The sequence below is a fragment of the Plecotus auritus genome (genome assembly GCF_963455305.1).
Source record: "Plecotus auritus genome assembly, chromosome: 12".
NCBI classification, from domain to species: Eukaryota; Metazoa; Chordata; class Mammalia; order Chiroptera; family Vespertilionidae; genus Plecotus; species Plecotus auritus.
The window spans coordinates 13025406-13036544 of record NC_137778.1 but is presented as its reverse complement, the minus strand read 5'-3'; the positions used below and the strand labels follow the sequence as shown (position 1 = coordinate 13036544).

General features: G+C 50.3%; 1 protein-coding gene across 10 annotated transcripts in view; it reads left to right on the top strand.

Moving 5' to 3' along the window:
* LAMB3 (laminin subunit beta 3) overlaps window positions 1-11139 on the top strand; it is a 107438-nt gene that overhangs the window by 70352 nt on the left and 25947 nt on the right. For 9 of the 10 annotated variants that reach the window (XM_080647922.1, XM_080647920.1, XM_080647929.1 and 6 more), the window contains 2 exons: window positions 10043-10157; window positions 10669-10742. In XM_080647922.1, coding sequence (XP_080504048.1) covers window positions 10043-10157; window positions 10669-10742 — 189 coding nt within the window. Of the gene's footprint in view, window positions 1-2235; window positions 2255-10042; window positions 10158-10668; window positions 10743-11139 lie in introns of those variants that run through there. The other variant, XM_080647921.1, reaches the window with a different exon arrangement.

Here is an 11139-nt window from a genome sequence, read left to right as displayed (position 1 = left end):
TTTGGATGAAGGAGTGGGTGAGGGTGTGGTTTGCCTTGAGTCTCTGCAGCCTTTGGAGGAGGGGGGAAGAGAGAGACAGAGAGAGCAAGGGAGTGAGACAGATTGATTGCTGGGAAGGAGACTTGTGTTATTGGTGGTTTCCTCTTCCCGGAATGTTCTTGTCCTCAGGACCATGGCGATGTATCTGATACTGCATCTGGGCCTCACTGCCCTTCTAGTGCCCAGTGTTCTTTTGGCAACTTTAAATCACAGATGGTATTGAGTTGTCCTTTGCATATTGCTGAGCAGAGATGGCTATGGTTTCTGCATCTCACCCACTTGGAAATGGGAAAACCGTCTGACAGTGTTGGGTAAGATGGCCAGCATCAGGCGAGGCCTCCCTGTGGGCCCAGATTACTCCACAAGCATCCAGGGACCTGGCCGAATTGAGCTTTCTGGGCAATAGAATGATTGTAGCTGTCCCTTCTCACACATTCTCAAAATCTTGTGCCACTGAGCCATGTCTAGAAATTTCAGGGAGACCTCTGCCTCCCTTCCTTAGGCTGACCCACCTCTGGGAGAGGAAGCAAGGAGAGATCAGAGGCCGCAGTGCTGGGCCGTCCCCTCCACCCCAGGCCTGTGTGGACAGCCTCTCTCCCTCTGGGCCTGGGGCTTTGGGTTCAACCTGGCTCACCTTCTGAGTCTCGTGGATGCCCCAGGAAGCCAACTGCTTTCCCTGCTTTTAAGTCCCCTCGAGAGCAAAACAGGGTGCTTGCAAAAGAGAAGTCTAGACTTACAACCCTGGGGATAGATAAATCTCAGTGGTTTTGTAGCTGTGACTGTCGAGAAGCATTGGCCCCTTTTCTTTTTCTCGAAGGGGAGTAGATCCATGGGCCCTCTTGGAAAGAGTGGCGGGAAGGGAATCTTGAGTGCAGGGTGCAACCCCAGGTCTGCCACTCACCTGTGATGTGATCAGATGCTACCCCTCTCCAAGTCTCAATTTTCTCTTCCGAGAATGAGTGTCAGATGAAATGGTCTTCAGGGCCGCTCCTTGCTCCAGCCCTCTTTGGGAATGGGCTAACATCTAACCAGCTTCTCTCCTACCCGCTCTGTCTTGTCTGATTTTGCCTCCCCTCTCCCTTACCTGCCTAATCTTCCAGAGGCCATGGGTTGCCAGTGGTGAACCCACACACTGAAGGCACAGATACTCCCTTCCTACGATGTACCCCAAGTCCTCACCGGGTGCAGAGGTGGCTGGGAGATGAAAATTAGAATCCCCCCTATTGAGTTCCAAGTTCAGTTCTTAAGTTTATTTTATTAGTAGATATTATAGCAAGTATAATTTATTAAACACATACTATTCATCCCAGGCATCATACTAAGAGGCTTATATAAATTATCTCAATTAATTTCTCACAATACTCCATGAGGTGGCTCTTGTTATCCCCATGAGCTCCTGGGAAGGTGTGTGCCGGGACCCCAAACTTCTGATGGAAACACATCGGGGTTGAGTTTTCTGAGCAGCCCCAGCTGGAAAGAGGGTGGCATGATACAGAGATGCATTGCTAGTGCCTCTCCACTCCCTCCATCCCCTGTCCCCTCTCTACCAGCCCCCACTCCCATATACACACCTTCCTTAAGTCAAAGCCTCTGGTTAGTGCCTCTGTCCTATTTCCATCCAGGGGTGACATTGTGAGCCCTAAGCTCAGTACAAGATCACCCAGCACCGCTGCCTGCCCACTGCCCTGGAACGGATGCAAGTGCCATGGGGATTTATGACCTTGGACATTTTTGCAATGCTCACTCCCCACCCGCCAGCCGCATGGGGACTCAGTGGAATAGGCGTTGCAGAAGCTGGTGGGACCCCTTCCAGTTCCAAAATTGTCTGTCGCAGCTCTAAATATCAGAGCGTGTCTCTTTTTGTGTGGGCCATGTTAGCCTGTTGGCATGCTACCTCTGCCCAATTTTATCTCAGTGGCTAAATCCTACTGGCTTTGAAGGCTAGTTTTGGTGGGTTTGGGGTCCATATTGCAACTCTCCCGATGGACATAGAACTTGGCCGGCTTTGCCTGTGGCACTCCTCCCCGCCCACTTCCAGGCTGCCTATCTTGACTACCCATTAGCTGCCTGGGCTGGGCCCAGGCAGTTTTTTACCTAAATGGCCTGAGGCTGCAGTACCACCCTGTCCCCTTGTTCTCTTTCTTCCAGCTTCTAGATAACCTCTGGGTAACCTCACTGCACCATGGTCCCCTGAAGCTCAAGCATGAATGAAAAGGTCTGTGACCATCCCTGGTCTTGGTTCTCTTCTGTGCGTTCCCGGAGCCTCAGTTCCTCATTTGAAAATATGGGAGGAAGGACAGGATCCACTTCAATAAGTGGTTGTGAGGACTGTATAAAAGAATGAGCCACCTGGCCACTGGCGTGGTGTCTGGAAGATGCTAAATGTTACATCCCGTTTCCCACCCACCTCTGGGACCTGTGTCGACATGTAGAGACCACCCCGTCTGTGAATCACATTCCTGAGCATTTCTTCCCTGATCATGATAGATACTCACATGTTTGTTGAAATGAACCCATCCTTGGGCCATCCACTCTCTGCCGCCAAGGTGACAGCCACTGATCTGATTTGCAGTGGGTGTTAGAGGATCTGGAGGCAGTCATAGTCAGCGAAGTCGCCTGCCTGGTCCTGGCTGTCGCTCTGGTCCTGGCTCTGACACTTAGAATAGAAACGTGACCTTTCAAAGGCGTGGCTCATTTCTAGACCACCACTTCGCCATTTATGAAGTGAAAGAGGTGGGTTAGTCAACCTTTACATTAGTTCAGCTTTAATATCTCCTCCAGCTTCTTGGAGTTGGCTGGGCTGGTGTGTCTGTGTGTGACCTTGAGGGTCTGCCCTGTTCTTTCCCAGGTGAGCACTGGGCCATGCCCTTTGGTTGTCTCTGGGCTGGTGCATGCTCCTCAGGAACCAGGGGGCTTCACCTGGAAGCTCTCCAACCCCATTTCTGCCCCTGACATTGTCTCCTCCAATGTCGTGTCTGCTCCCCCAGATGCTTTATTTATCCCCCACTCCCTCCTTGGTGGGGGAAAACTTAATTACCCAGCTGCCTTAATAACAGTCTCACGCAATGCATTCCTCAGGTTAATTAGCTGTGTACACCAAACAGCTGTCCTTTTTTTTTTTTTTTTTTAATCCTCACCTGAGGATATTTTCCCATTGATTTTTCGAAAGTGGAAGGGAGGAGGAGAGACAGCGAGAGAGAAACATTGATGTGCCCTTGACTGGAATTGAACCTGGGGCCCTTCAATTCTGTGGGCTGGTGCTCTACTCACTGAGCCAAACCAGCCAGGGCCAGCTGTCATTTTTATCACTTGGAAGCAAGCTGAGGGGGCAGTAGCCAGTTGACATCCCTTCCTCCCCAACACACATACATGCTCGTGAGTGCACCCACACCCACATGCACACACCCAACAACCACTGTCTTTCTTTATTGATTGTTTTCTTGACCTTTGTCATGGCGAATGTGTAGACAGAGGATGGTGTTCATGTAGGTCTTGAGAGCCTCATCCTCCTTGCTCTCAGAGGACTTTGAGACTGTCTCTGGGTCAAATATCTGCTCTCCTGTTTCCCAGAAGCTCTCAGCAGGTCTGAAACTCTCAAAGCAAAGCTCTAACCATTGGGGTTGAAGCATTGTTGAGTTCCTTGTTTAAAATGCAAACACCCTTGGGAAAGGCACCATATTAGTCTATTATCAACCGTTTATAACTCAGCAAGGGTTTGCTTATGAGAAAATTAGCTCTGGAGTTTGCAAAAGGTCCCAAGAGAGTAAGACCCGGGATGAGTGACTTGTGAGGGGATAGAAGAAAATCGAAAGGGACGTTGAGGAAAAGAGTTGTTGTCAGAGGGAAGCCAAACTTGGGTTGGTGGAATATGAAATTCTTGGGTCCTACTTGTTATGGGCTGAGGAGTGTGGCTTATGGATCTAAAAGGAGAGACAAGAGGGGAAAGATGTGATGGGAAGTCCTGGACACAAACTTGGGTGGGCTCACAGCTTTGCTGGCCTGACCTTTCACCCCATTGCTCCAGGGGTTCAGGTCACAAGAAGTTTCTGGGCAATTTCTTGCAGACCTACTTTGTTCTTTTGTTATCTGGAACTGTAGGAACCATTGTCACTGGTAAAGTCTGCAGAGGTCCAGGCCAACTCTCTGCACTCAGGTGTAAGGGGACCCCTCCTTCTGTAGACGTCTGGGCTGGTCTGCCCTTCCCAGGACAGAGGGGAAGAAGCCTCTTGACAACCAGTTTTAGTCCCTGCGATCTTCCATGGTTGCCAACCTACCACTGTATCCCTTGACCTAGAACAGGACAAGAAGGTTTGGAGGCAGGTAGCCTGGAGCAGAAATCCCTGATTCCTCTCTTCCTAGCTCTATGGACTTGGACACATTTCTTAACTTCCCTGAGATTTGCTCTCCTAATCTGTGAAATGAAGATACCTACCATTTAATATAGTACATCTGCCTCAGAGATTTTGGAAGGATGAAATACAGTAACACAGGAGAGAGCAAGGTGCAGTGTAATTTCTGGATGTGTGGTATATATCATTTTTATAATCAGCTTCAGAAAGTGACCTTTCTCAACTTAGTTTGGATGGAGATAAGGGTGGTATAGAATTAAGACTTTGGTCAAAATGTACCTCATAGCATTGGGGCACTCCTCCTACCCACAACCCAGCAGGCCCTGACTTTTGACCTTTGCTGGCAACATCCATTGACATAGAAGTGGTGAGGCTGGTGGATCTCATTGGGGGTCTAATGAAGGCCTTGCTGACAAAGGCCTTTAGAGACCTTTCTTTCCCTGTCCACTTTGCTGGGAAGAGTGTTTCTCCAGTATGGGGTCTGGCCACTGGCTTATATTTCTCTTGCTTCCTTCTCATTCTTTCCTTTATTTTTTAATTTAAAAAATATATATCTTATTGATTTCAGAGAGGAAGGGAGAGGGAGAGAGAGATAGAAACATCAATGATGAGAGAGAATCATTGACTGACTGCCTCCTGCCCGCCTCCTACTGGGGATCGAGCCCACAACCCGGGCATGTGCCCTTGGCAGGAATTGAACCTGGGACCCTCCAGTCCACAGGCCAATGCTCTGTCCACTGAGCCAAACCAGCTAGGGCTCCTTTGCATTCTTGTTTAGAGTCTGTAACTTCTGAGCTGACAAGCTGGATGGAGTAGGGGAGAATTCTAATAGAATGTTAAAGCAAGGAGGAACTTCATTATCTCATCCCACCCCTGTATTTAACCAATGAGGAAGCTGAAGTGGAGGGAATGTTTTTTTCTTGCAGAGAGCTGGATTTTTAAAAATTTTATTATTTTTTGTGTGTCCTGTTTTTTGTTTTTTTGTTTTTTGTTTTTTTCTTCTGCCCCTGGCTGCCAGCCATAACCCTGACTGTAGCTCCTTATATAGACACAGGTGGCCTCTGGCTTGCTCTTTGGAGGGAGCTGGGCCCTGTCTAACCAGGGCCCGTTTTTCTATCACCTCCCCGCCCCAGACTCCCCCCCCGCCCCCGCCCCAGAATTAGTTGTGTTCTGCAAAGACACAGAGCTTTGCTTGCATTGCCATCTTTTTCCCACCCCTCTCCACTGCGTTTGCCTCCTGCTGGCTCTTGCTCTCTCCTTTGCCCTCCCTGAGCTCCCTGGGAGGGCTTGTCTTCTGGCCAGACTGAGCTGAGCTTCTAGAAGGCTCCAGGATAAGGAAAGAAGCTCAACCTTGCCAGATGGAGAACAAGCGGGAGCCAAACTGGCTGGAGGCCTGACAGGCTAAATTGATATTAACTCTGTGCCTCCGGGGCAGCGCTGCCAGGAGAATGCAGCCAAGTGACCCCAGAGAGAGCAGCTGCAGCTGTGAGCTTCTATCACTCGGAGAGACAGAGGCACGCACACGTAGCACACACCAGGGGAAGAGCCTCACCATGAGAAACACACACACACACACACACACACACACACACACACACACACTACATAGAGGCATACAAGAATGAAGTAGAAAGAGACACTGAGGCCCAGGGGGAAAGAAGAAATCAGCAGCTTGTCCTCACATGGGCTTGTGCCATGAGCAATTCTATTTTGGGCCGCCATCCTGCTAGCCAGTGGGCAAGCAGAGCTACTTAAAATACCTGTCGCAAGCCGGCTGGCTCAGCCTGTCTCTAAGGATTGAGATAAATCCCTCCTTTAGCTGCGTTACTATGATAAGCAGCACATAGTGTTAGGGGTACAAGCCATCTGATCCCTCCATCAGTGGCTGCACACGTGGAGGGAAGGTGGAGAAGGCATGGGCACCCTAGACTGTGAGGACTGTGGGAGGCAGCATGGTAACAAGTCCACACTGAACACCTGGGACCTTTTTTTAGTTTGTTTTATTTTACAAGAATGCCTGTTTTCCTGAGTATAAAAGTTAATCTATATCCAAAGTATGAAAGGTTTAAATTATTAAAAAATTACAAAGATGGAGGATAAGTTACCTATAATCCATTTCCCAGAGGTATTAGATTAAACTACATGCAGTTGTCATTTTTGTGGGTTAAAATGGCTGAATATCAGCAATTTTATAATGTTAGTATATTTCCTTCCAAACATTTTTCTGTTCCATATATATATATATATATATATATATATATACTCTATATATATGTGTGTATATATATATATGTATATATATATATACTTTTGAGATCATGATGTATATTCAAGTCTATGCCCAACTTTTTTCATAAAACATTATAATGTAAGCATTTTCCTCATATGTCAACAGTTTTTTAATCCTATCTAATAAAAGAGTAATATGCAAATGGACCATCACTCCAATACACAAGATGGCTGCCTCCATGTGGTCTAAGATGGCTGCCCCCATGTGGACACAAGATGGCCACCACAAGATGGCCAGCAGGGGAGGGCACTTGGGAGGGACCAGGTCTGCAAGGGAGGGCAGTTGTGGGTGATCAGGCCAGCAGGGGAGGGCAGTTGGGAGGAACCAGGTCTGCAGTTGGGAGCGATCAAGCCTGCAGGGGAGGGCAGTTAGGGGTGACCAGGCCAGCAGAGGAGGGAAGTTGGGGGTGACCAGGCCTGCAGGGAAGGGCAGTTGGGGGGGGACCCAGGCCTGCAGGGGAGAGCAGTTGGAGGGGACCAGGCCTGCAGGGGAGGGCAGTTAGGGGCAATCACGCTGGCAGGGGAGCAGTTAGGCATCAATCAGGCTGGCAGGGGAGTGGTTAGGGGGTGATCAGGCTGGCAGGCAGAAGTGGTTAGGGGCAATCAGGAAGGCAGGCAGGCAAGCAGTTGGAAGCCAGCAGTCCTGGATTATGAAAGGGCAGTCAGACATCCCTTGAGGGGTCCCAGATTGGAGAGAGTGCAGGCTGGGCTGAAAGACACACACCCCCGTGCACAAATTTCATGCACTGGACCTCTAGTAGTTACATAATATTCCATCATTTGGGAATATCAAGGGCATTTCCAGAGTCCTGGGTTGAGCTGCTCTAGCTCCCATTCCCATGGCCCCAGGAAAGAAAGAGCCTGCTTCTGCCACTCTCTTGGCCAGGGAGCAGCTGGGATCAGCTCCCAGCAGAGTGGGGAGACAGCTCTGGTGACAGGCCACCGGAAGACAGCAGCTCTTGTCTCTGAGGGACGTGTGCTGAGTGCAGAGGGTGGGGAGTAGGAACGTTTGCCCCTGAGAGGCTGGGCAGAGTGGGGAGAAGGGCGTGCTCTCTGCCAGGGACCAAAATAGGGACCTGGGGGAGAGTCAGATCCCAGCAGGAGGCTGCTCTTGCCCAGAAAGGATCATTTGAGGTGGCATGTCACTCTTTCAGCCACGGACACATATGCAGTCTTCGTGCTAACTGAGCTGGGTCAACCCAAGAAGCCGGCTTTCTTCCCAAGGTGCTGTCTCTGCCTTAGCCTCCCCCAAGGTCAGCTTCAGGGTCAGAAATGGCCTTTGGGTGAGACAGACATTGTTTCTTTTGACCATGTTTCCCATGATGGCTGTTCACTGAGAGAGAGAGAGCGAGAGAGAGCAAGAGAGAGCGAGAGCAAGAGAGAGAGAGAGAGAGGAGGGAGGAGCAGGAGGGAAGGACCCTCTCCGGTTCTGATGCTGATACTGCCTATCAGTCAATAGGAAAGTCACGTAACCTCTTTGAGTCTCAGCATTCTCACATGTATAATGGGAATCATACTACTTACCAGGGGAGGAAGACAATAAACAAATACTGTAAGCAAATAAGTAGATGGTGAATGCACAGATTCCAGTGGAGATATGTACTATGAAGAAAAATGTGGCCGGGCAAGGAATGGACAGGGACAGAGAGGGGCAGGGGCAGTGGGTGCTGTGTCTTGCAGGCCACATGTGCCAGCCATAATGGGCGCATTAAATGTCCAAAAATTATTATTTAAAAAAGCACTTTTGGACACAGTGAGGACAGCTCCAAGAACCAGGATGGTGCCAATTCTCTTGCAGATGGAAGGTGAGAGCTGGAAAGGGGTGGGAGGCAGAGGCTCCGCGAGCCAGGACACCTGGCACCCCTTCTGTGGTCACCATTCCAAGCTGTCAGCTGTGGAGAGGAAGGATGGCATTGGGCAAGGACTTTATAACTAAGTCACAGGCCTGACATACTAATTAACTGGGTCCCTTTGGGACAGAGCTTTGGGGCTAATCAGTTCAGGAGACATGACCTCGGTAGTTCATCACCTTCCCTGGCAGGGTGGAGGGTCAGCAGCTGGAGGGCCTCAGAGGAGGAGGCCCAGGGGGAAGCAGAGGCATGGCGGGGGGAGGGGAGGTGGAGGTACAGTGGTTTCTACCCAGGAGGACCAGCAGGGCAGGGAGGTTCTTGTCCAAGCCTTGCTTCTACTACTTATGGGTAATTTGGAGCCCTCTGCACAGTGATCTTTGCTCTGGGCACAAGGTTTGGGACCATGGTTACTGTGAGAAAACAATTTTATGTGTGTTGAAGGGGCAGCTGGGACAAGGTGATGCTCGCTCTGTGGGGTGTGCTCACACACAATAACTAAAAGAACAAGGGCCGTGTTCTCTGGCCATGTTCTTTTTTCTTGGCGATCCCTGCCCTCCTATGGAGCCCATGGCGCTCAGTTCTTTCTCTTGTCTCATTCCAGGGCAGAGGCTAGGGAAGGTGTGGTTATGGGATCTCACCATGAGGCTGTTTCCTTCTTGGCTGCCCACTTCAGCCCTGATCTTCAAGGGCAAGAGCTATTGTTCTCAGCCCAGGGCTGCATGCTTCTCTGGCCTCGGGACTGCCTACCTACAGTCCCATTTGGTTGGGGCCCCCAGGATTCTCTCCTGGGGTGGGGGAAGGCCAAACCTAGGAAAGAGCCTCGAGTCCCAGACATCAGTGTTGGAAGGCCCTAGGGATCCCCTAAATGTTAGCAGAATGTGGGCTCCCTGATGGCAGGGTCTTTGTGTTGTTCATTATTATAACACCAGAGGCCAGAGCAGGGTCTAACACATAGTACATGCTAACACATAAGTATGCGTTGAATGATTCGATGACTCTTCCAACCTCCACTCAATTTACAGAGGAGAAAACTGAGCTCAGAACGTGAGTTCCCAGAGCTAGGGCTGGAACCCCAGATTCCCTGGTCCCTCTCCTGGATCCTCAGAAATGCAATTCCCCCCAGGCTGCCAGCATTAAGTGAGATGCGATATAAAACTCTGTAGCCTGCATTTAGTACATAGTAGATGCTAAATTAATGTGTTTTTCCCTCCCCACCCCCCCGGCATCATTTTTAAGTTTCTCTTGGAGGCAAAGTCATATACCAATGACTTTCTACCACCTCAGACCTCTTTCTCAACCCAAACTTTAATTTATTATTCATTTAGCTATGTCTCAGGATGGACACAAAGGAATTAAGTTTAAAGATGACCATCATCCTTGTTTTAAGAGGTTAATCCTTTCAAGTGTATCAATGGGAAGGATTTCCATGGAGGGAGTGCTCTGGGCTCTCAGGATCCAAGGGGAGAATGCTGTTTGGACCTCACCCCTGAGTCTGCCGTCTCCCTGTCCCCACAGTGGAAGGTGAAATGCTGCAAGTGCGACTCCAGGTTGCCTCACCATTACAACAGTCTCCGAGTGGAGAATGTGGCTTCGTCTTCAGGCCCCGTGCGCTGGTGGCAGTCACAGAACGGTAAAGGCCGCCGCCTCTAGGGTATAACATGAGAATTAACCGAGCTTGAGGAGGGTCCCACAGGTGGGGTGGCCAAAGGGTGCCTGGGAACTCTTTGGGTTTCACAGGCATTTGTTAGGGCTCTGGGACGTGGTGGTTGACAAGCAGACTACTTCCTCCAGGTGTGAGGGCTTGCAGATGTTACAGGTATTTTACCCCACTTACCTGCAGTGGGCTTGTTGGAGGAATTGAGGTTTGGGAAAAGGTCTGTGTTGAATAGACAAGTTGAAACCCCTTTAACATCTCAGGGGCAACAAGCCATGGTGGGCAGGAAGCTTGGCCAAAAGCACACAGGATACTGAATAGATAATATATGCAGAAACGTGCTGGTGCCATTCCTCCCAGAGAGGGAAATCAGAGAATCAGGGTCAGCGAGTTTCTCACTGCCTAGAGCTGGGGCGGTCCAGAGCCTTCTTCAGGCTGCGAAGGTGGAAAGTCCCTGGCCTGAAGTTCCTCCTTTTTGTCTTTCCAGACGTGAACCCTGTCTCTCTGCAGCTGGACCTGGACAGGAGATTCCAGCTCCAAGACATCCTGATGGATTTTAAGGTGCGCTTCCCGGGGTGGCACAGGATAGGAGAGGGGACCCCAGGTGCTGCGAGCTGACTCATGGAGAGCGCAGAGTTCTCGCCTGCCTGGGCGGGGCTGATGGGCACACATGCTGGGTGGGCCTCCCTCCCCTAGGCTGGGCGACACTTGCCCTGAGCCTATATCATGGTGACAGCAGAGGCCCCACTCCAGGGAGAACTCCAGGCTCCCCCTCTCTGCCGTGCAGTGGTTATAAATCCACTTCCTTGCTGCTCCCCTCCCGCCCCCCCCGCCCCCCCTCCCCCAGCACATCTAACGGATTCAGCTCTGCCAAGTACCAATTCCACTGGGGCTGTCACTTACATAGTTGCGCCCTCTTGATTACTCTGCTCTCACAAGTGTGCTGCTGAGGTTGAGT